At 49.9% G+C, this 25,250-nt stretch overlaps 2 protein-coding genes across 3 annotated transcripts in view; one reads left to right on the top strand and one right to left on the bottom strand.

Moving 5' to 3' along the window:
• The window catches only part of USH1G (USH1 protein network component sans), a 104,627-nt gene extending 94,489 nt beyond the window's left edge, over window positions 1-10,138 (bottom strand). For both annotated transcript variants that reach the window (XM_075014703.1, XM_075014705.1), the window contains exon 1: window positions 9,975-10,138. In XM_075014703.1, coding sequence (XP_074870804.1) covers window positions 9,975-10,138 — 164 coding nt within the window. The remainder of the gene's footprint in view (window positions 1-9,974) is intronic.
• Window positions 10,139-16,331: 6,193 nt separating this feature from the next.
• Window positions 16,332-24,511, top strand: OTOP2 (otopetrin 2). The gene is made up of 6 exons (XM_075014821.1): window positions 16,332-16,737; window positions 17,260-17,396; window positions 19,485-19,543; window positions 20,757-20,887; window positions 21,495-22,390; window positions 24,341-24,511. The coding sequence occupies exons 1-6, from the start codon at window positions 16,332-16,334 to the stop codon at window positions 24,509-24,511; spliced, it is 1,800 nt and encodes a 599-aa protein (XP_074870922.1).
• The last annotated feature ends 739 nt before the right edge of the window (window positions 24,512-25,250 follow it).

The raw sequence follows: 25,250 nt of genomic DNA, 5'->3' as shown, positions 1-25,250 counted from the left end.
GTAGCTTGAGCCCTTGTCAAGGTTTTGCAGAGGGAACTGATCTTTTTGTACTGGTCGGGGCTGTATTTTAACAGGTTGCTGGGATGTTATTATTTATTATTATGGATGATTTCTGTTGTGGTGACTGTTAAGAACCCAAGTCATGGACTAGAAGCCCAGTGCAAAAGCTGCTGTACAGACACAAAATAAAAAGACAGCCCACGCCCTTCTGTTCCTGTACCGCCACAGTGCAGTCTAGTTGACTAAGGAACTGGGATCTCGGGATTCCTGAGATCAGTTCCTGACTCTGCCACTGGCGGCAACCACTGGCGCCATCAGTCAACCTGGCTGGACATAAATGGCACAAATTTAAACTTTGCAGGGAGTGAATATCTCAGGGGAAGGTTTTGGACTCTTCTCTCAATGTTACCAGGTCCTGGGTGGTGTACAGCAACACGTGCTTTAAGTTCGCCCCGGGCAACAAAAGGGTATTCCAAGGGCTGGCTGGGAATATTTTTCTCATCAAAAATATTGACAAAATCTTTTTTTAAAACATTTTCATTGAAAATGTCCAGAGTTTCTTTAAAAAAAAAAACCCCTCATCATCTTTTGAAAATTCCACTGAAAAGCCCTTTCCTACCCAAACTGTGTGACCAGGATAAAATTTTCAAAAGCATCTAAGTGACTTAGGAACCTCTGCTATTTTCAGAAGTGACTTAGGCACTTTGGAGCTCACATTTGATTGACAGCCAATACCACTTAGTCTCCTGACTGCCCCAGGGTATATCTACACTGACAATTTCAAACCGAAAACAAAAGCAGAAGCACCAAGACTCAGAGCCTGCTTGAGGGGTTAAATGCTGCAGTGTAGATATTCTGGCTCAGAGCGCAGGCCAGGCTCTGAGATCCTCACCTCTCACAGGGTCTCTGAACCTGGGCTCCAGCCCAAGTCTGAACGTCTGCACTGCAGTTTTATAGTCCCTCTATCCACATCCCAATCAGCTGACCCAGGATAGTCATGGCATTGAACAGAAGGGCAGATGTATCCTCAGTTACTTCTGAAAATGGGGTATAGTGATTTTGAAAATTTGACCACTGCTCTAGTCAATACCCTCCATGGCTGGCTAGGGCCCAGGTGAAATTCGTCAAGAGAGCTCATCCCATCTGGGCAGCTGCTTGAGCTGCTAACTGGCTCCCTTCTTGGCAAGTTTAACCAAGGATAGGCATTGCCTGGGCCACAGAGCGTGAGTTACCACACATTTCTTCACGAGACGTTTGGCACCACTCCTGCTGTTCCTATGCTGGGTGGGGGGACCGTGTCTCCTGCACTGTCCATCCAGCACCTTCCACAAGAACCAAATTCATACGTCCTACATCTGTACAGCTGAGGTGATTCCCAGTGACGAGTCAGCACAAGGCCCCCTCAGCAAAGAGGCAATGGCCGTCCATGCGTGTCTCCCAATATAAATATTTTGTCTTAGTTCCTACCTGATTCTGAAGCCTCCCTCAGGCTGGACAGATCTGGCTCACATGAGCAGTCCCACCAAAGTCAGCAGCACCTGTCTCCAGCCAGCCCCAGCATCCTTTGGGGTCAAATTTATCCTTGGGATAAAAAGGTGCAGCTGGGTTGATTTGCCTGCACCAGAGCAAAGGGTAGCCTTTGCCTGTGCAACTCACAAAATGCTTTCCACAAGTGTGTTATCATCCCATTTTACAGCTCAGGAAACTGAGGCACCGACCGCTCACATAATAACCACATGCCACAACCGAGTTGGGGATAGAAGCCAGGCCCCCGGGTGCTCTGTGCTCAGTCCACAAGAACATAGCTAACTGGCATCCCTGAGATGTACAACAAATTACCCTTATTTTACAACAGGATGAGGGACCAGTGGGAAGGACAAAATCCCGCGATCCAGACCGTTCTCCCCTCTCTAGGACACAAGGACAAATCCTCCCCACACACACAGCCTGGCCCCATGGCCAGAGAATCAAGACACCACTCACTGCCACGCCTGTCTCCTCCCAGCAGATCAGAAACTGGCCTGACTCCCATCCCTGTCAACCCTTCCTAAAGATGTCATACCCCCACGGAAGGGCTATTGTCTTCTCAAAGCTGTGACACTCAGCGTCACTTCACCGCCCCTTTCTCAGCTGGCCCACTAATTGGGTTCCTTTCCCTCCCCTAAGCCCAGCCAGGGCCACGAAAGAGAGGTTTTGTGTAATTAACGAGTCGAAGCAGAGAGACGGTAGTGTTTGTTATGAAATCTCCCCTCCCCCCACCCCCACATCCCAGGCCGTCAATCGTCTTTGTCAGCCTCTTGGGATGGGCCGAGGCCATGAACGTTAGTCAGGGCAGCCATCAAGAATGGTCGCTAGCACAGCGACAGCCCGCTCTGGGCTCCATGTTCATCCTCTTACCCCCGGCCTACCACCTACTCTGTATCTCACTGTGTTCTTCCCCTCCCGCAACCCCATGCCATCCCTGTGGTGTCCTGTGAGGTGGATATTGTTCCCAGGTTTCAGACAAGGAAACTGAGGCACGTAGGCTAATTTAATCAGCTGAGGTCTCACTGCCAACTCTGTGGCAGTGTCTGTGCTCCAGTAACGTTACCAGGAATGTAACCCAGGTCTCCTGAATCCCTGTGCATTGCCTGCACCCTGCCGAGCCTTTGCAGGATATCATAGTCCTTGAGGGAGACACACTGTGCCCTATGAGATGCAGAGAGCCAGCAATTGGAGGTGGATAAAATGGGGACATGACTATGACCAGGGCTTGTGCACAGCAGCGAGGCTCCTGGGTTGTGGCAGCAGGTTACAGCAAGGCAATGGCCTAGGTTAGGCCTTGCCTGCGCGGACAGGACTGTTATATAACCCTGTTAAGGGAACCAGCCCACAACCCTGAGAAGACCCAGCCTCTGGCACAGTTCCCAGAAGATCCTTATAAGAGGGCTGCTCCCAGCCATCCAGGCAAAAAGCAAACCCTGTTACAACAGTACCAGGCCCCAGACGAACATCACTGGCTGTCCCAAAACTGTGCCACGGTGGTGGCGATGGAGCTACTGTGGCCTGGGAGCGCACGCCAGCACTGAAATTCCCAGGGGGCTGGCGGAGTCATTCAGGGCATTCGTGCAGCTTCGCTAGCAGAAATTGCACTGTCTGCTGGAAGGGCATGGAGTATTTTTTAGAGAGGCAATAAACAACCTCCCTCAACTGTCCCTTCCCCCACTTTCTGTTCCCTCAGGGGAGCTGTCCGCCTCTCTCCTTATCTATGCTCATTAGAACATCGCATAATTGCCTATCCCCAGCGTCCACTTCACTGGGCACAGACAGACAGACACAGAGAGGATAATTTCCTGGGCCTGTCCGTCTGCCAGAACTATAGCTCCGCGCTGCTTATCCAGCAGTGACAAAAGAGAACAGCTCCTTTGTGATGCATCCCAGCCACTCTCTGAGACCACACCATAGTCTCTGACTAGGCCTCCAGGTCCCACCATCTCTCATCACGCCACAATGCACTGCAGGTGGGCGCCCAACGGGCCAGACGTTCACTTTTCTACGCATACAAGCAGGTTCTACTAGGCCACCGAAAGAGATTGGTTTAAAAGTAAAGATCCCGAAACATCTGAACGTTGCTCATATTTATTCTTATTTCTAGAAACTGTGCCTGAGGTAAACTTTTCTAAAGTGTACCCATAACGTCAGAGCCTAGTGACTTAAACAGCTGTGAAAACTTCTCCCTGGAGCAGGCTGAAAAATGAAATACAATTCACACCAAAAAAAAAAAAAACCATGATGACTCTTCTAACTCCTTCCTATTTTGTGGGTTCCAAATTTTTAATTTTTTTCAAATTTTTGGCAAATATTTTTTGACACTTGCCCCCAAAGCCATTATTGAAACCTTTCTTTCTCTGAAAACTAGGCTACAATAGCATTTATATTTTTAAAAAAACTATACAAAACATCACCAAAACATCTGCAAAAAAATATTTTAAAAAAAACCAATATTTTTTCATGTGCCATAAAATGCCGTGTTTTACCAGGAAAAAAAATTTCAAAAGAAGTTCAAAACATTCTGACCGGCTCTAACTGTGATATTCAACACACCCCTGAGATGAACTTCAGTGATCAAGAACTAAAGCTCCCAGCTGTATAGACATCAGAACTACTCTCGATACAGCTTACAGCTAACTGCGTTCCAGAATGGGATGCCTGTACAGGCAGGGAAATATTTTGTCCTGAAACTTGTGCCAGGCAAGCTGTGCTTCAGACCCTACCTATGCTACGAACACAACCCAGTCTAACAATGACTGTCATTGGGTGGAGGACCCTAAGTCTTGGTCTACACTAGGGAGTTAAGTTGATTGAGGATATGCAGTTCTAGCTACGGCAGCTGCGTAACTAGAATTGACTTACCTGGCTGTCTACTCAGAGGGAGGATGAAGGGAGAAAATCTCCCATTGATCTCCCTTACTCCTAGCAATATTGAGGAATGCAGGGGTCGACTGCCAACCCCAGATAGTTCAATTTTGCGCATCTCTACCAAGCAAACAAATATAGAACTCTGGAAGATTGACCCTGGCTGGGTCAATCTTCCCGATAATGTAGCCATACCCGAAGAGTTCCTCGCTTAGTTCAAAACATGGCTGAATGAAAGAAAAGATCCCGCTTCTGGTAGATGCAGCAGAACAGGCTAGTTTGTCCATCACTCAGTGAAAAACAAATACATGGCTACAAATATCCCAGAAGCAACCATCAGAATAGACAGAGAAGCAGCAACAGAAGTAAATACAGCTGCCAACTCTAGGAATAAGTAATTTTATCTACCTAATGGCTACGTCTACACTACAGTGATCTGTCGACAGAAGTGACTGTTGGAAGAGACCTTCCTGCAAAACTTCTGTTGACAGATCACTTCCACACGCAAAAGTGGATCAAAAGAGCCATCCGCTCTGTCAACAGAGAGCAGCTGCACTGCCTGGCCCTCTCTCAACAGAACGGCCAACCGGAAGCTCAGCAGACAAGGCTGCCCGGTGACCTGGAAACCCAGTCTGTTGACAGAGGGCCCCTAAGTGAATCCATCAACAGAAAACCATCAACAAAGGTGTTATACTTGAACGCAGAGAAGTACAAATGCTGCTGGCGGATGTGCTGGGTTGCACATGTTGCATTTAGATGCTCTGCAGGTTTTTCCGACAAAAGCTCAGCTTGGTCGGGAAAACCCTCTCACGTAGACGTAGCCAGGGAGTGAGCTGTGCAATGATGATGACTCCATGCTAAATGCCAAATAATGACTATCAAAAGTTTTCACAAACTTGAAAAAAAAAACCCTGCAATTGTAACAAGATTGGCAGTGACACAAAAATACAAATTTTTAAACCCTGGCATCATGTCATCCCTTTTCACAGCGCAGAGGCATGGAAATCTACAACAGAAATTGGGAAGAGGATCAAGTCATTCCAAATAAATGTCTGCGAAAAACCTTCCAAGTTCACCGGAGTTTCTTGAAACATCAAAAATTCTATGCAGATCACACCAGTCTAAAGTATCAAACATGGGAAGGCAACAATGATAGACATATTTGGGACATGTTCTAAGGATGCCACCAATACGTTTTCCACATCAAGGGATAACACAGTTACTGTCTGGGAAGAGAGAAAAGGAAGCAACCTAGAGACAACAGAGAAAGAAGCCACATCCATTAACATGACAGCCAAACATCTGAACAGAACAGCACGAGACTGAAATGAATGGTGGCCACTGGTGGACATCATAAGCAACTGAGCGTGAGGGAGGATACAGAAGAAAGGAAGACTCAGTAGAATATTCTCCCAAAAGGGCTTTGCCCAGATCCTGCTGCCTGTTCTAACGGCAGAATCTGACTGGAGACATTGGCCTCCACTGACATAACGTAGAGCCATGTTTGGCCCGTGTTTAGAAAACTCTCTTTCCAACAGCCCAGTTGCTAATGGGTGCACCTCTGTCTCTAGCACATCCTGCCTCTGTAGGTATATCTACACTGCAATTACAAACCAGCAGCTGACCCTCTCCGCTTGCAAGATCTAAGCACCTGCGTTCAAATAGCCACACAGTCAAATCCTGCATGCCTAAGTCAGCTGACCCGGGCCATGCAATGGGCCTTTTACTGCAGTGTAGACATGCCCTCTCTATCTCCCTGGCTCTGCACCTGAGTAGTTGCTCTGGGCTTCTCCCATTCCCCGTTGCTCAGAGCAGCCACTGGTCACAGAAGTCAGGAGAAAGCACCATTCAGGAGCAGGGAGAGAAGAAAGGGCGTTGTTAATGTCACTCATTAGATGGCTCCGGGCTGTAATGAGACCATCTGAATGGTGTCTCTGAACTCTGCACTGGTTAAGTTAGGCATCTGGGCATATTTCATCCCTCCCTGACAAAATGCGACCCATACACGGATGAAAATGAATTCTAAGCACCACTGACAAAGGCTCTGCATGAACCATTAATCACCAAAAGGGCACTGGCCCTTCCCCATGCTATTTTCCCTGTCAACAGCCAACATATTTTATACTGTTAATTAAACACCAGCCAAGCAACACAGGAGGGTTTCAGCTGGGATCTTCAGTTCCAATTAGAATTTATAAGAGAGCCTGTCACCAGAAACCTGCCTTCAGGCTCCTGCGTAGGCTGCAGGTCAGTCTGGGTGCCTTGGCAGAACTCTGTGGGCATATGAAGGAAACATGGAAGAGGAAGCTAAAAATGAGCTTTGGGGTGAGCTGTGAGTGGCACTGACAGACCTGGGGACTTGGGGTGGAGAACTGAAGCCACAGAGGATGCTGCAGATCAGGATGGAAGGTTATTGTCAGGAGTAGGTTTTGAGGCTCCAAGGCTAGAACTGCAGGGGATGGAGGAGGTGCATTGGCAGAGCTGGGAACAAACTCAGTAACAGAACAATAGTGCAAGCAGGCTGGAGATGAAATAAAATGAAAATCATGTACATTGCCCCTTTCTCGGCACTGCTTCCATTTTCACAGCAGTCTCAGCCCTTCTGCCCTTGGTAGCCTGACGCTCTCTTTAACCCCTTAAAGATGCGACAGCTCAAAGCCCCCCAGGCCCCACTCCTGGAATTTCTGCCCCCTCCTCACCCCGCCCCACCTGCATGCCTCTCTGACTTGTGACAAACACAGAAACTTTGATGAGGTTTTTATGCCTAGGTAAGACATGCACTGGTCACACAATCAGATTAGAGCTGAAATCATCTCTCCCCAGTCTGTATTATCTTTACAAGCCAGGCCCTTAGCACCTGCAAGCCAATTTATCAGGGTCCCAATCTGGATGCCTGTTGAAGACAACATGCAGTGAAGTTGTAGCCAAATCAGTCCCAGGTTATTAGTGAATTGGAGGGGAAGTGGGGTGAGATAAGATCCACTGTTGGATTAATGCCTGTTGGCGGAAGAGACAAGCTTGGAGCCACACAGAGCTCTGCCATCATGTGTGCTTTGTGCATCATGTGTGCTTTGTATATTGGACAGGCTTCTAACTCCCTTAGACAAAGGGTCAATGGGCACAAAACAGACATCGAAACACTCCAGATCCACAAACCAGTTAGTCAACATTTTAATGGCATGGGGCATTCTGTCAATGACCTAAAGGTATGTGTGTTACTGAAAAGGAATTATCGCACCGTTTTGGAAAGGGAAACAGCCGAGCTGGCTTTTATGTTCAAATTCGGCACATTAACACATGGTTTAAATCGTGATGGGAACTTTCTGAGTCACTATAAGGGCTTGTCTGCATACTTAACTCAATCTAATTCTTGATCTTCCCCCCCACCCCTCCACTCTCTCTGATTTGCTCACCTTGATTATCTGTTTCTGATTTGTCCTCCTTGCTTACTGTTTTTGGTTCTCTGTGCCTTAAATATTGAGTCTGTTCTGGTCTGGCTATGGTCTGAAGAAGTGGGTCTGTCCCACGAAAGCTCACCTCATAAACCATTTTGCTAGTCTTTGGAGTGCTACTTGACTGCTTTTTGCAGTGGGGAAGGTCTGCTGGCTCGGAAGTGTCCTGGTGTTAGAATCCGGGAGTGGCTGCATCCAAGACAGGGCATGCATTTAGGTACTGGCTTGGGATGGGATGGGCAGGCATGACTCGCTCAAAAACTGGCCCTGCCCTACGTACAAGTATTTCTTTTTGGCTCGAGATATTTTTTTTTTTTACATGTCAGAGAGAGACAAAATTGAGGCCTGGGCAGCGGCCTAATGCAGCTGCTCTCAGCCTTTCCAGACACCAGTACCCCTTTCAGGAGCAGGGTTTGTCTTGTGTATCTCAACATTTCGATTCACTTACAAACAACTTGCTTGCAACACTAGAGACACAAGTGTCCCAGCCCTCTATTCCGGACGGATGGCTCACTTTCCCATTTTGACAAAACAAAGCAATCAGCCCTGTAGATCAGGGTGAGCCAACTTTTTATGCTGCTTCCCCCTTTTCGGCCCTAAAATTAGCTCGGCCCCCAGGCACCCCCCCAACCCGTAGGAGGACCACAGAAAGGGATGCAGGTGGGGGCAAGTGCTGGCCAGGGGAGAGCGGAAGCACTGTGAGGCTGGACCAGCCGCAGTGCCATGGGGGTGGCCCGAATGCCACACCAAGACACCCCCGCCAGCCAGCTTGGTGCACCTGTCCCCTCTGCCTGATTGGCCCAGAGCGATCGGCTCCCCACCCCTCTGCAGCGTGCACTGTATTGCCAGCCCTCTGATGTGGCGGCAGAGGGCTGGCGATGCAGTGGAAACTGTGGGGGGAAGAGGAGCATTCACACTGCTCTCCCCCAACAACATGCCCCCCAGTTTGAGCACCACTGCTATAGATCCAGCAAATGAAGTGGGTCAGTCCCTCAAAAACTGATTACCTAATAAATAGAATTGTTAGTCTTTAATGTGCCACAAGACTGCTTGCTTTGTTTTGAGAAGATACAGACTAACCTGAGATTAATTCCCCTTTTGAGCCTATCACGAAATAAATCCACTGAACTATGACTCTTGCGCTGCCATTACAGTGTCGCGTCTATAGAGCGGCATAACCAAGTCACTGCCTGCATGAAATGTTAGTTTGTACTAACTTCACTGGTGCTTTTTTCTGTAGCTTGTGGCAAAACTAAGTAACTGTCTGGATGAGCTGTCGTACCCTATCCCCAGGGAAACACCAGCCCTGGTGAGAACCACTGACCTAATGCACTAACCTTTCATCTCTGCAGCTCTGCATTCAAATCCTGCTCTTTAGCAGAGGGCCAGGATTGCAGAATATTTGCAGAGTGGTGGAGGGTTCCAGATGCAAAGCAGGGGCCAGTGCATGTCAGGAGCGGGAGACACTGGCAACACTGTTTCATCTTTGCCCAGGAAAGCTTATGCTCATACATTTCTGTTAGTCTATAAGGTGCCACAGGACCCCTTGTTGCTTTTGCAAATCCAGACTAATACGGTTACCCCTCTGATACTCGGCAACACTGTAGTGGGACATGGTCTTTGATTGGCATGGGTGCTTGCAAAGCAGGTACGAAGTGCAGTGGGACAGATGGGAAAGCAGCGTAACAGCAGGGAGTTGCAGGTTTGGAGGCACGATAGCAGAGCTGTCTGGAGGCTGAGCACTGAGATCACAGGGATGCTCCAAGCCAGGAATGACAGGCACCAGCAGAACTGAATGAGTGAAGCTTGCCTGACCCCTGCTCACACTCCTATCGAGGTTAGCCAGGGTTATCACTCACGCACTCGCTTCCCAGGTGCCTCGATGCTATGGTGATGGGCGTATTAGAAGCACCACGGCTTGGCCCAGACAGACTGCCTGCACCTCCTAATGGGAAAGAACAGAGCTCAGGGGAAACAAAAGTGCCAGCCTCTGCACAGGGCAAAGGATGGCGGCTGAGGGCTTCCTAGCACTGACAGCTCTCCTGAGCAGGGGGCAGGAGGGGGATGAGTTTTCACTGAGCCACTCCATGAGGCTCAGAAGGGACCCAGGCAATCAGCAGCACTTACCCTCTGCTAACAATCAGCCTCAGTGCTTCCAAGTTGCCGTGGTAAGCGGCCCAGAGGGTTGGGGTCATGCCATCCTCGTCAGGCGAGTTTAGGTCCTTCTTGGTGGCTTCCTTCAGCAGGTCCAGGTAGCCATCCCGGGCTGCTCGGTGGTACTGGTCGTTCATGATGCTAAGCAGTCCCCCGGCCGGGGGCTCTCAAAGGATGGGCATTGGCTCCGGCAGGGGTTCCAGGCAAGCAGCCGAGCGGTGGTTACCAGGACACCTGAGAAGTCCTGACCAGTGAAGGGAGGAACTCCTTGAAATGAATGCAGGAGAAGCCTTTTCCAACGCTCCCCCTGGGTCCTAAGAAACCTCTGCTCCTACAAGTGCAGGCCTGCTGGCAGGGAGAAAGCACCTTCAGCCCAGCCTGTCCCCAGCCCGAAGGCACTTTAAAAAGCACCGTTGAACTTTACGGCCTCTATCCTGGGGCCAGCTACCTCTAGCTGGAGCCCTCCTAAAGGGAATTCATGCTGTGGTGCAGAATAGGTCTGGGCAGATCACCACAGCAGTTTCTGTCAGGCTCTTTCTGCCCCAGGGACCTTTCTCCAGGAGGAGGGAAGCCAATTAAATACCAGGCAACATCGTTGGCTGTATCCCGCCAGGAACAACCAGTCCCCTAATTCACAAGCACTGTCTGGGCAGCAGCTTGGGTCCATGCAGGGGCCCAGGATGTTACCCAAGTAACATGTCAGCAGTTAGCTCCCCCTAAGAGATAGGGTGACGAGATGTCCCTATTTTACAGGGACAGCCCCAATATTTTGGGGGGTTTTCTTCTACAGAGGCCTATCACCCCCCAGCCCCTGTACTGACTTTTCTCACGCTTGGTCTTTTCTCCGAAGAGAGCACATTTCAGCTCCTCTAAAAGCGCAGGAACGGCCCTGAGCCACTCCCCGCTTGCATGGCTGTTGCCGGCAGCAGCCCGGACTTGGGGAGTGTTTCTATTGATTTCTAGGGTTTATTTTTCAGACAAGTATGGCTCAGCTGTTCAGGGTTCAAGATGTATTACAGCTTGGGCATATGTGGGGCATGCCAGCTACCCAGCAGCCCCCGCCCCCGCCACTCACTCCCTGCAGCCTGGGCGTGCATACAGGGCACCAGAGAGCTGAAACCCACAGCACGCTCAGGGTGCAGGCTCCCCACAATGGCTCCACAATCCACCCCCTTTCGCCAGCAGAGAACACCCCTGGTTCACCGGAGGCCATCCCTCAGGAGGGGGCAGGGTTTGGCCTGTACATAAAATGGCAGCACCTCCTTTTGTTGTGCTCCCTGGCTGCAACCTGCTGGTGCTGACCCGACTCCAGCCTCTGCAGGCTGCTGGGAGAGTGAAGTCCTGGCCCGGCAGCTCCAAGCGCCAGACCTGACAGGCTGCATGGTCCTCTGGTGCCCTCTGCTGCTCAGCCAGGCCAAACCCCAACCAGCCTGGCCAAACCAGCCTCATGGTTATTCCAGCACGTGGCCCTGAGCTCTGCAGTTCACTAGGGCACCTGGCAGGGTAATGAGCAGGGAATTTCCTGTTGCTCCTTTGACATGAATGCCAGCCATGCCACAAATGGCCCCAGGCACCTGCCCGACAGCACGTCCCTGTGGCATGGGAAAGGGCGAGCCGGCCTGCAGGCACCAGTGGCCACAGCCCCGGGGTGGGGTGTGCTAGGGATGCCCAGCAGTGCAGGTTGTGCTCAGGAGACAGGACCAAAACCAGAGAGGACCGGAAGGGGAGAAGGAGGGAACAGAATGAGGACAGGAAAGGGGCTGAGAATGGAGACAAAGTGTCGCTGGCTGGAAGGAAAGGGAGGGCTGCAGAGGGGCTAGAAGGAGAAAGGTAACAGAAAGGGGGAGAAGAAAGACAGTGGCTAGCGGGGCTGAGGGCTGCCTTGGTGAGTGGCTTCATGGGATAACAAAATGGCACCTAGATTAGCTCCCAAATATTTTGCAAACAAACCCTCTCAGCCCTGTCAGGACACAGGTAAGTGTCCAACCACCAAGGGCAAATTGGGATGCAGAAGTCCAGAGACAGCACCGCATTTGTAGCCACTTGCATGACACCATGCCTGAGCTTGGCCCAGAGAGATTAAAGGTGAGACAGGTGCTATTTTTAAGGCCCTTCCAGCAGAAAGGCAATATAGTGAAGTACTCTTTGTTAAATTAGTCTCATCTCACTATTAATACGCCTGTTCTTGTAACTCCTGGGTTTCTTAGAGAACAGCTCTGGGAAGGAAACCCTCTCGCCTCAGCTCTGTCTAGTCAGGAGGGAAAAGAGGAACATGTTGGACGAGCTGAGCATATAAGCGAAAAAGGACCCAGTGATCACCGTCCCAGCCAACAGACAGCAGGGCAGGGGAATGAGATGAAGCTGCCAGGAATAGTGTGGTGGAAATAAGGCTCATTGTAAGTAATGGAAGAAACAGGGCCCAGACCACCCCAACCAGAGGAGAGGGAATGACTGGAAAGAGAACAGAGACGGGTCTCTCTCTTCCATAGATAGAGCAGTCCTGCAAAGCAGAAACACAAGGAAGAGGTGAAGTCAGAGTGAAACCATAAAAGGGCCCATTTGTATTAGGCAGCTCCCCGTCTTATGTGACTGTTGCCAGAATACTGAATACAGCTTGACCCTACCTCACTGAGACCACCTCTGTAAGTGTCTCTTTGGCCAGCCGCTGGGCAGCCATGGGAGAACAGTGCATCTCCCACTTATACAGGCTCCAGCAATGACAAATCAGCCGATCATCTGAAGAAAGTGAATGCGGGGAAAATAACCAGTGGCAAAGGGGAAAGGCAGCCACGGCAATGAGGAAAGCGGGTTCTGCTCAGTTCCTGTAACATAGCTCCCAAAGCAGAGCGTGAAGCTGAGTAGCACCCAGGACTAAAAGGAACCCTCTCCCGTATCGATTCTCTGCCTCAAGAAAGGGCGGACTTGAAATATGTTGGCAGAGCAATAGGTGTGGTCTGGTGCCCCCCTTGGGGTATTAGCCATACTTTATAGGTGGACAGGGTAGCCCCATCAGCTCAAATCAAATGCTGTGTTAGCAAAGCATGTGACAGATGGGCAGGAGTATGGGCTTGATCTATCAAATCTTGGATCACAGCTCTTGATCTCTGCTGTAGAGCTACAGGAGTGGTTCATGCCATGCCCAGTAATGCTCATATCTTGTTCTCTTTGAAGGCAAATAACTCATCTCCCTTTCTCACTCTTCCCTAAAACCAGCCCACTGCACACAATGGATCATGTGAGCTTCACTGAGAAGTTTATGAAGCAGCACTGTCAGTTCCAGGGATGGTGTAAATCAAGAAGATGTCCAAAGAGATATAAATTCCTTGTCTGTCCAGATCTGAGGGAAGAGGAATCGCGTGTTGAAGTCCAAGTACGATCGGAGAATCAGGTCTCAGGTGTAAAAGCAGGTTGGTGGACCGGTTTTAATAACAGTTTTGCTCTCATAGATATTTCACCCCGGGTTAATCTATCGATAAATTCTTAGTGTTATAAAAATATTAAGAAGCTGTTGAGTTTAACCTTTTTGTAACAAAACAAAAGAGCAGAAACGTAGCACATAAAAGTACTTGGTCTGTCCCACGAAAGCTCATCACTGAATAAATTATTTTGTTAGTCTTTGAAGTGCTACATTTCTGCTGTTTTGTTTTGTTGGAGTACAGACCAACACTGCGACCTCTCTGTTACTTTTTGTAACAGGCTTTTGAGGAGCTGGAAAGCTAGACAAGGTCACTAAGGAACCTGTTTTAATGCCTAAAGTTCCTGCAAACTACACTGTGCTCTTCTAACAGATTCCTACGTCATTTGGTTTAGCACTGCAATCTACCAGATACCAGCAATAGTTCTGTTTCTTTGCAGGAGCAAGACATTCTGTCTGCACATTTTGTGGCTGGCATTTAAATCCAACCACGCTGGTCATTTGCCCTGCGACCTTTGATCTTGCCCGCATTATGGTGCTTTCCGATAGCTCATATAAATAAACATTGGGAATGTTATGTTCTATAGTATGTGCGTGTTATCCTGGGGAGTTAATATTGAAGTTAAACTGACATATAATTCATTCTAGCAAACATCGATTTGAGGTTGCAAAACAATGAGCGTTGCCCTTAGCGGCTCAAATGCTACTGATAAAAGGTCTTGCTACCCTTTTAAACAGGCTTCTTCAGTGGTAACACTTCCCCTTTGCAGAGGTCGATACTGAATGTCATTCCACTGGCAGCAGAAGCAGGGCATGCACATACGGCAACAAAGATGCAACCCCAGGAGAAAATAAGCTGAGGATGAGAGTGCACTAACTCTGCATTGAGGGGAAATGTTCCCGCTGAGGTCTCCTCCCAATAGCTGCATTTATCTGTGCTACTGAATGTTCTCCAGGCGTTGACAGAGGGTCCTCACCTGATCTTATCCCAAAAATGTACTAGCTGGCAAAGTTACTTCAGATAAATGCCACTGCAGTAGGTGTTGCTGTGAATTGTGGGATTTTGGAGAGAGAAATGTCAGAAGTCAGCTCATCCTAGTTATGGTGGATGTGGGCTTCTGCCTTCTCCCCCATCGTTCCATCTCCTTGGAATCCCCTACCTCCCACCCTCAGTTGTGAATCTCATTCCAATAATAGCTGGAGTGGGGTATGTACGTATGGCACAAAAGAATGAGAGAAGAAAAGCAAGTAGATGTCTAACATTTTGGTGAAACGCTAATATGCTGGTCTAATGCTGTCGAAAATAGGGTAGGATCGGAGGTTAAAATAGGGAAAGAACAAGTTAATTACATAGACAAGTGAGATGTCTTCAAGTCACAAGGGCTTGATGATCGCTCAAGAAGCTGACTGTGGAGGTATCTGAACCATTGGCAATTATTTTTGAAAAGTAATAGAAGATGGGAGAGATACCAGAGGACTGGAAAAGGACAAATATAGTGCCCCTCTATAAAATGAGGAATAAAGGAAAAACTGGGATATTACAGACCAGTCAATTTAATTTCTGTACACAGAAAGATAACGGAGCAAATAATTAAGCAGTTTGCAAAACCCTAGAAGATAACATAAGTGACATTTTGGAATGGATTTGTCAAGCCAACCTAATAGGTTTTTTGACAGGGTAGCAAGGCTCACGGATAAGGGAAAAGCAGTAGATGTAATATATCCTGACTTTAGAAGAGCTTCTGGTACCATCTCAAGTAACCTTCTCATAAACAAAACTAGAGAAATAGAGTTGAGATGGAACTATAAGGTGGGTGCATAACTGAATGGATAGCCATTCCCAGAGAGTAGTTGTCAGTGATTCACAGACATAGTGTAAGGATTTATCAAGCAGAGTCCTTCAGGGATCAGTCTGGGATCCAATTCTGTTAAAAGTCTTCATCAGTGATTTAGCTGATGGCATAGAGAGTACACTTATAAAGTCTGAAGATGATATCAAGCTGGGAGGAATTGCCAGTGCTTTGGAAAATAGCATTAAAATTCAAAATTATCTAGGTAAACTGGAAAAATGGTCTGTAGTAAATAGGATGAAATTTAATAAGAACAAATGCAAAGCAGTCCACTCAGGAAGGACCAATCAGTTGCACGCATACAGAATGAGAAAAGGCCGTCTAGAAAGCAGCACTGCAGAACAGAATCTGGAGACTTAGCAGATAAATTAAATACGTGTCAACAAAAAAAGGCAAATATAATCCTGGTCTGTGTTGTCAGAAGTGTTGTAAGCAAGACACAAGAAGTAAATCTTCTGCTCTACACTGTGTTGATTGAGCCTCAACTGGTGTGCTGTGTCCATTTCTGGGTGTCAGCACAACATTTCAGGACAGGTGTGGACAAATTGGGGGAAGTCCAGAGAAGAGCAACAAAAATGATGAAGGATCTAGAAATGTGACCCAATTGAAAAAAGGGGGGTTGTTTAGACCGGAAAACCAAGAGGGGATCTGCTAACAGCTTTCAAGTACATAAATGGTCATTACAAGGAGGAGGGTGGTAAATTGTTCTCATTAATTTCTGAAGATAAGACAAGAAGGAATGGGCTTAAATTGCAGAATGGGAAGTTTAGGTTGGACATTGGGAAAAACCTAACTGTCAGGGTGGCTGAATACTGGAATATATTGCTTAGGGAGGTTGTGCAATGTCTGCCATTGAAGGTTTTTAAAAGCAGGTTACACAAACACTGGTCAGGCTTGGTTTAGAAGTCAATACTTATTCATGAAGTGAGGGCAAAGGACTGGACTAGATGACCTCTCAAGGCCCCTTCCAGTGCTACAATTCCATGACTCAACTGGAGTGATCCATTTCGTTCTAGGGTTCTGTTCCCGACAGCAGTAACGCTTGGCTTCGGCTTTAGTTGAACCATGCCAGAGGAATCTGTGTGGCCAGACAACGAGATCACTCGTGAAAACTCCATCATGGGCTCTGGTCAGAGGGAAGATAAAGCCAGCGTGGCCTCCAGCCCAACAGGCACTTTGGGCCATCACCCGCACTCACCTCCCTTGACACACAGGCCCAAGGAGGTCTGGAAGAAAGGCGGACGCATGTTCTCAGTCCTGCTGGCCATCAATTTGGTGCTACTGGCCTGCACCCTGGTGAGCAGCGCGGCCTTCAACAGCGTAGCTGTGCACGACTATGACGTGTTTTTCTTGTTGACCATTGTGATGCTGGTCTGCATTGCCTGGATCCTCTTCTACCTCATCGTCACCGTTAAGCGCCAGGATGCCATCCTCTGCAAGGACTCTCACGCAGGACCTGTCTGGCTGAGAGGTACAAAGCTACCCTGGGTGGTGGGTTGGTTGGGGAGATGCAAACCAAGGTGGAGTTGGGATCTCATACAGAGTAAGCACCCCGTGGGCAGAGCATTACCCTGGTGGCATCGTAGGGGCCCCATAGCTTCTTCACAAACCATCACTCCCAGGAAACTTCAGAAGGTTCCTCTCCTTAGTGTTCTGGGTCAGCAGTTGGAATCTCCAATCATTGATCTCATGAACCCGTATCATGCTGGGTCTGGTCCTTGTGTAGGAGGGTTCTCTGAAGAACTTGGCTATTTGTCAGTCTCGCCCTTTGCACCAACAGCCCTTGGAATGGCGAAGAACTTTGTCGGTATTGGGTTGAAAAGAAAAACGGGGGGCACTGTAAAAGGGAAGCCCGAAAGGCTCTCTGCCTCTGCATGATGGTGCCTTTTCTCTCCCTCCTCCACCCATCAGTACGAATGTGGACTCCCCGACATCTACCTGTCCAACCCCCATATGCACCAGCCCTCTCTAATCGTCTTCGCTTCCTCAACAGGTGGCCTGGTTTTGTTTGCCGTTTTAACCCTCATGATGGATGTGTTTAAAACTGGGTATTACTCCAGCTTCTACAACTGCCTGTCTGCCATCAAAATCATCTACCCTATCGTGCAGGCTGTGTTTGTGATCATCCAGGTGAGCGTGAACTCTCTGAATGGGCAATACAGGCTCAGGGATGATGCTTGGACTGTCACAGAGTGCTGATTGCTCTCTGACCAATCTCTGCCCCACAAGCCTCGCTCACTCCTTGATCCATTGTAACCTAGCAGAGCCAAGTCAGGTGAACTCACCTCCTCTCCAGTGTTCCCTGTAAGCTGAGCGCTTGGGCAGAGAGAGATTCAGGTGCCACCCAGCTGATCAGCAGACCACCCACAGCCTTCCACAGCCGGCAGCGTGTTTCCACAGTGGTCCATGGAGGGGAAAAAATGAGGGAACACTGCTCCTCTCCTCCAGGGAGCACATTTCTCCATCTGCCCCGCCATGCTTGAGCCAAGTTCACTTGCTCTAGGATAAGGTTCATGACTCTTTTCCATACTATGACCTGCTACTGCACAGCAGGACTGCTCGTATGAACCCCTCGCCAGGTTCCAGCTGGGACTTCTCTCCCATTAGCAACCTGGAAAGGGCTGGCTGTGACTTGCATTCCCTGTAAGCCGAGCGCTTGTGTGGCCACCCAGGAGTGATTCAGGTGCCATACGGCTGATTAGCAGAGCAGACACGGCTAGGTGTCTGTGTCTACGGGTGATGCACTTTCACACATGCCTCAATGCACATAAAAATGTATTGCGCACATGGATGGAAAAGACTAGAGCGAACATGGCTGGCAGCCGGTGTTTCTACTGGTGGTATACATCTGCACACACCTCGGAGCACATAAAATTTATTCCGCCCATGGATGGACGACAGAGGGAACATTGGCCAGGACATCTGATATCCATTTATGATTGCATGGGAGGATCTCGACTCCCTAGTCGGGACTTCTGAGTGATGTTAGTACTGAGGAGCAGACAGGGCTGAAGCAGAGCAAGGGTTAATCGGGAGCAGCAACATGGGGCAGATGCAGGGAGAGGAGCAGCAAAAGGGCCTAGAAGAAGGAGTAGCAGAGGCAGAGTGGGAGGATGGGACGGCTACAGCACGAGGCAAAGCAAGTGGAGTAAGAGTGGATGGCAAAGGAGTAGCATAGGCAGTGGCATGGGGACATTTGGGCTACGTCTACACGTGCACGCGACATCGAAGTAGCTTATTTTGATGTAGCGACATCCAAATAGGCTATTTCGATGAATAACGTCTACACGTCCTCCAGGGCCGGCAACGTCGACGTTCGACTTCGACGCTGGGCAGCACCACATCGAAATAGGCGCAGCGAGGGAACGTCTACACGCCAAAGTAGCACACACCGAAATAAGGGTGCCAGGCACAGCTGCAGACAGGGTCACAGGGCGGACTCGACAGCAAGTCGCTCCCTTAAAGGGCCCCTCCCAGATACAGTTGCACTAAACACCACAAGATCCGCAGAGCCGACAACTGGTTGCAGACCCTGTGCCTGCAGCATAGATCCCCAGCTGCAGCAGCAGCAGCCAGAAGCCCTGGGCTAAGGGCTGCTGCCCACGGTGACCATAGAGCCCCGCAGGGGCTGGAGAGAGAGCGTCTCTCAACCCCTCAGCTGATGGCCGCCATGGAGGACCCCGCTATTTCGATGTTGCGGGACGCGGATCGTCTACACGTGCCCTACTTCGACGTTCAACTTTGAAGTAGGGCGCTATTCCCATCCCCTCATGGGGTTAGCGACTTCGACGTCTCGCCGCCTAACATCGATTTCAACTTCGAAATAGCGCCCAACGCGTGTAGCCGTGACGGGCGCTGTTTCGCAGTTGGCGCCGCTACTTCGAAGTAGCGTGCACGTGTAGACGCAGCCTTTAAAGAGTGGCGTGGGGGCCTGCTGAAATCCAGCCCCTTTATCCCTGTCTACTATCCCCCAGCACACGGGGGCAGCAGCCAGGACTCCGGGCACTAGGCCAGGAGCCCAGGGGAGCTGCAGCACCCCCTCCCCCTGCACCCATAATGCCCACGTCTGTGGGAATAGGTGGGATGGACAGCAGGTGAGCAGAGAATGAGGCAGGGCCTGACTTTCAGCTGCAGAGCGTGGAAGTGGCCAGGACGATTTCTAATCTACCACCGCCGCTTGGGCAGTCAAGTCTTAACAAATACTTCTCTTTCTTCCAGACGTACTTTCTGTGGGTTTCTGCCAAACACTGCGTTCATGTGCACCTGGATGTCACCAGGTGAGTATTTCTCCCAGCCGGGCACGTCCCCTTCTACAATGGGCCTCATTCCTCTCCCGAGGTTACCTCGCCTCCCCTGCCATTAGCAGCCATGAGAGGGGAGCGCTCCTCCGTTCCTTCATTGCCACGGGTCTGTGACAGGATTATCCTGCCAGGCGCACAGGAGATGTGGCCCCGCCGCAGACTGCTTGGATCCCAGCTGCCCTGAAGCGCTGAGAGGAAAGGGGAGCAGTCACAGTGTGGGTTCAGGAAGCCGTAGAAGTGGGGGTCAGCTGCAAAAGTGAGGCAGCCCCAGGGTTTTGTTTTGAGTCCTGTCCGGTGTAATCCCAGCCCACGCGGTGAGGCACTGTCGCTCTCAAGTGGGGAAAGAGGTTAATGAGCTTGCTACAGCAGCAGCTCAGGGGCTAGCAAGTCACACATTCAGCTCTGCTGCCTGCCCGGGGTGCAGAGCCGTGGCCCAGCCCGCTGTCCTGCACAGACCAGCCGCCAAGATCCAGCTCAGGCCTCAGAGGAACAGCTCCGCGTGGGACTGGAGGCACCCGGGTGCCTGGACCCTCAGGGAGGGCTCTGTGCTCCCCACTGCAGGAGCTACAGCAGAGCCTCTCTCCCATCCACCTGCACCTCTCCTCTGCCCACGCAGGAGCGTGGCCCGGGGTGGGAGTGGCCTGGCCTGACACTAGCAAACAGCATTTAAAAATTCCTGGCCGCTTCCCTGGTAGGGGGAAGGAAGACAAAGCCCTACAGAGGAGCATCAGGAAAACGTAATGTCTGACAGAATGAGAAACCAGAGCTCAGATGATCATAGTTACTTTTGCAAGACTAGATCCACCTTTCTGGACAGACCAATCCTGACCAATTGTCCTACATACCTCCAGCCACGCCCTGTGTGAGACTGAGCCAGAAACTGAGATGAGATGTAGCTGGTGCTTAGCAGGCAGAATGGGTGGCAGGAACAGGAGAGAGTAGTAGGGCAGCAGACAGGTAATCAGGACACCTGGGTTCTTTCCTGACCCTGCCTGTGTGAGTAGAGCAAGGCTCTTCCCTGCCCTGTGCCTCGGTTTCTCCATATATAAAATTAGGATGTTGATACTTGCTGCCTCTCAGAGGCAAGGCTTAATTTGCTAATGTTTGAAGAGTGCATGGTGGCCTAGAGAGGAAAGGTGCCAGAGAAGCAGACTTTGCCTTGATTCGATGCGTCTTGTCTCTCCGACAGGTGTGGCTTGATGCTGACTTTGACCACTAACCTAGCCGTGTGGATGTCAGCCGTAACGGACGAGTCTGTGCACAAAGCTCACTTGAAATTCCAGAACACGACAGAAGGAACTCATAAATGGATCATGAAAGGTGATTGGCCCATTAGTAAAACCACCAAATGCTGGAGCTGAGGCTATGAGGGAGAAAATTTTCTCCCGATCAGATTCCCATGCACGTACTCAGGCAGAATAGCAATTTCACAGCTGAGTAAATGTAAGGGGATGGCCCAAAGTAAGGTGCCAATGCATGTGAGTAGGGGTATTTCACTCTGGACCTCAGCACGTGGAGCTGGATTTGTATCCAGCAGGAGTCATGGGGATGGAGGGAGAACTTAAAATAAACAGAAGAGGAGATCGAGGAGGGGAAAGAAAAAGGAAAAGGAATAAAACAAAGAAATCAGATGGGAGGGAAGAGGGAGAAAGGAGGAGGGTAGACAGGCACCGAGGAGAGAAGAATGTTCATTAAACCAATCGCTTGACAAAGAGCAGAGCAATTCAGAAAGGCAGGGCGCACAAAGGTTTCAATGGCTGGACTCTGAGTGTCAAGGCAAACTCTGCTTGCTGTCACCAAGAGATCTCCTTGTAGCTTGGGGCATGGGTTTTAGCAACTGTGATTGTCCAAGATGAGGCTCTTCAGGACTGTTAAGAAGCATGTGCCCCCTGCAGTAACACTGTAATGTATGGTTTCCCTGTTCCAGCTTCAGCAGAAAGTGGCACAGCCGACGGCTGTAGCTGTACAACCCAAATTTGCGAGATCTTCCAGAAGGGCTATTTTTGGTTATATCCCTTCAACATCGAGTACAGCCTCTTTGCCTCTGCCATGCTGTATGTGATGTGGAAGAACGTCGGACGCCTCATAGACCTCCACACCCACCACATCCACCAGCTGAAGTTCAGGCTGTTCAGAAAGACCTTCTTTGTGGGCATTGTTTTGGGGCTGGTCATCCTCGTGAGCGGCCTGGCAGTGCTTATTGTTTATGAGGTGCAGGTGAACAGCAGCGACCAGCCGGACAAGAAGAACGAAGCCCTCCTCATGTATTACATCTTCAACATAGCTTGCCTGAGCCTGATGTCGCTTGTCTGCATCGGTGGTTCTATTGTCTACAGGTTTGACAAGAGAGACATGGACGACCACAAGAATCCCACCAGGACTTTGGATGTGGCCTTATTGATGGGGGCGGCGTTGGGGCAATATACTATCTCCTACTACTCCATTGTGGCTGTGGTGGCCAGCACACCACGGGATGCCACAAGTGCCCTCAACTTGACCTACTCACTGATGATGATCGCCCAGCACACGTTCCAGAACATCTTCATCATCGAAGGCCTTCATCGGCAGCCCCCGCAAGAGGACCACAAAACTCATCCGCACCAGAAGGACCTGTATGGACTCACCTTTGTCAACGTCAGTGCTGTATCCCTCCGCGTTCCCGACGGTGGCAGTGCCCTGCCACCCCCCACACCCCACAGTCCAGGGGCAGTAGCAATCCAGCCTTCGGACATAGTGCAGTCCATAATGGTCCCCAAAAGGGTGAAATGGAGGAGGAAGTTTCTGAAGGAGATCTCCTTGTTTCTGCTCCTGTGCAACATAATTGTAAGTATCAGAGGGGCAGCCGAGTTAGTCTGTATCTTCAAAAGCAACAAGAAGTCCTGTGGCACCTTACAGACTGACGGATATTTCGGAGCATAAGCTGAGGAATGACAGATGACGAAGCAGGTCTTTGCCCATGAAAGGTCGTGCTCCAAAATATCTGTTAGTCTATAAGGTGCCACAGGACTTCTTGCTAAAATTGTATGTGAGACTCAGAAAGGGATTTGGGCGAGTGAAGGGCAGGGGCGGTTCTGTGCAAGAGAGGAATCTGCCTTTTTCTTACTCTAATACTGAGCATCTCATGACGTCAAGTTTCTGAGATCCCCTGGTGAAAACAAAATGTACTGGGCCTGATGTCCCACTCCCTGAAATCAGGAAGCACTGCATTGAAGTCAGTGGGGTTGTTGGAAAAAATTCTCTGCTGGTGTAACTAAGCACAGCTCCCTTGATTTCAAGGGGCATTTTACCCCATCTGCCAGCAGAGAACTGAGCCTGTAAAGTTATGAAATTGGTGCGAATGAGAAGAGAATCAGGCCCAGTATCTTTCATTACACATAATCTTTTGGCACTGCACATTTAAAGTCTGGAAAAGGCGGATCCAGGCTCTTTTTCTCTGTGTTAGATATCAAAAGACATGATGTCAAATGATCAGTAGTTAAACAGCATGGGTGAAATCCTGCCTCCATTAAGCCCAATGGCCAGGGCTGAGGACAGATTTTGCCAGACTTTGCCAGGTGCAGGAGGGGCCTGGCTCGTGAACCCCAGATAGGGGTGAGGACTCAGGCACAAGAGCGGGATCTCGCCTCTCCCAGCAGCCCTTCAACGCCATCCAGAGCTGTAGCAGCAACGTAAAGGGCGCGGGGCTCCGGCTGCTACTCCTGCCATTTCCAGGGTAGTGTCGTCTGGAAGCCCTGGACCCTTTTCAATCACCGGGCTCCTGAGCAGCTGCCCCGTTTGCTCTCCCCAGCTCTTCTCCCCATCAGTGGTTCTGCCAATGGCAGAACTTCCATTAACCTCAGCGGGCCAGGATTTCACCCTCTGCGTCCAATTGCAGTTTCAGTGTCTCCATTGATAGGTGCATCAGAGCAGAAGCTGGCCCCCCAGTGACTTCCCCTGGATTAGTAATTACCCTTGCTTAGCAGACACACTTTGCATTGCAAGGCCATAAGGGAAGCCAGTTAAATGTAGCAAGAGTCCCCCATGTTCTGAAACCACTTTAGATTTACAAGAAAGCAGTGGAGGAAAGCCACACATTTCACAGGGGTTGTAGCTTGGTTCTGAACAAGCCAGGCATAGAGGATTTACATAAAGACCAATAGGTTTGAAGGCTCTTTTTCCGTCCCTAATGTGGGCCTGAATTTAGAAGATTTATCCTTTTCCTGCTGCAGTGACTCACCCAAGGGTGTCATTTCAGGAGGGGCAGCAGCTGTGCGTACTGGGATGCCACTTGTGCTTCCTTCCATTCCTGACTGCCAGGGAGCGAGGGGGAAGTACACAGATTGTGTGAATTACCCCTAAAATTAAAAATGAATGGAGATACAAAGGACCTCAGGAGGTCATTCAGTGTAGTCCCCTGCCCTCTGGGCAGGACAAAGCACCATCCCTAACAGATATGTTTTGTTTTGTTTTTTAAATCTATTTGCCCCAGACCCCTAAGTGGGCTCCTCAAGGACTGAGCTCCCAATCTTGGATTTAGCAGGCCAAAGCTCAAACCACCAAGCTATCCCTCCCTCCTCTGCCCCTTCTTCTGACCAGCCAGGAGTGAGGGGCATCCACACCAGCCACATACTTTCTCCTCACTCCCTGACAGTCAGGGGACCAGGACCAAGAGCAAGTGACGTCCCAGTACACACAGGGGCTTTTCCCTTGTCCTTCCAAAATGGCGCCATTGTACTCACCAAATCCCATCTCCTCTCATTGAGCCTGTCTCGTTTGTCTCCCTCCTGCCAACAGCTCTGGATCATGCCAGCGTTCGGCGCCCGGCCCCAGTTTGACAACGATAAGGAACTCAACTTCTATGGCTACCAAATGTGGGCGGCCATTGTGGACATATGCCTGCCCTTCGGGATCTTCTATCGGATGCACGCGGTGGCCAGTCTGCTGGAGGTCTATATCACGTCCTAAAAGGAAGAACACTTGCTCTGACAACCCACTTCTCCCACCACGGGACTGAAAGCCCGAGCGGTTGTACTGAAGGGTTTGGGGGTTGCATGCATCTCACGACCTAACACTTGACAGGGCATTAGTGCACCACAGGGGATGTAATGAACTCGTTGTCCCAGATTTTTTGTTTTCTACTCGTGTGCGCGCGCATGTGTTTGATTTCAATTTCTGCTTCACGTTTTAAAGCACTTAGAAAAGTGGAATGTTTACAAAGCGGGGCAAGGAAAACCACATGGCTCGGTGAAACTGATACCTCTTCCTAGCAAGGGCCTGATCCTGCCAAGCACTCCCGACGCCCTGGACTTCATTTTCCTCGGGGGCACTCAGCACCTTGTAAGGCCCAAAGCCCACCTACGTGCAGGTTTACGCCCGTTCGCCTGAAAAGAGCCACTGACTCCAGTGAGAAAATTCAGGTGCCGGCAGGCAAAACGGGATCTATCGCCACATCTCGCCTCTGGAAGCTCAGTTGCAAAGGAGGCCAATCAAGTGCACAGACGTGCAAACAGAACTGGTGAATGTTGAAGGCTTTTGGAATCACATTTGAATGTTCTTCTGCCCCCTCACCCGACTATGGTCCTGACAGCTTCACAATACGGCTCTGGGTCGCTTCCCTTTCTTTCTTGTCAAAACTGTATTGCTGCTGATCAGCCCAGGCCCAGAAGGACTGAAAGCATCTTTATTCAGGGCAGCACCTACATGT

This window comes from Carettochelys insculpta, chromosome 20 (assembly GCF_033958435.1).
Source record: "Carettochelys insculpta isolate YL-2023 chromosome 20, ASM3395843v1, whole genome shotgun sequence".
Lineage (NCBI taxonomy): Eukaryota > Metazoa > Chordata > Testudines > Carettochelyidae > Carettochelys > Carettochelys insculpta.
Note: the sequence above shows the minus strand (reverse complement) of the source record. Positions and strands in the feature narration are given on the sequence as shown.

Bases quoted from the DNA above. Each gene is read 5' to 3' on its own strand.
- OTOP2 (XM_075014821.1), top strand. From the start codon at position 16,332: ATGCCAGAGGAATCTGTGTGGCCAGACAACGAGATCACTCGTGAAAAC. The intron at 20,888-21,494 runs GTGATTGGCCCA...TCCCTGTTCCAG, and splicing joins TCATAAATGGATCATGAAAG to CTTCAGCAGAAAGTGGCACA. The intron at 22,391-24,340 runs GTAAGTATCAGA...TCCTGCCAACAG, and splicing joins TGCTCCTGTGCAACATAATT to CTCTGGATCATGCCAGCGTT.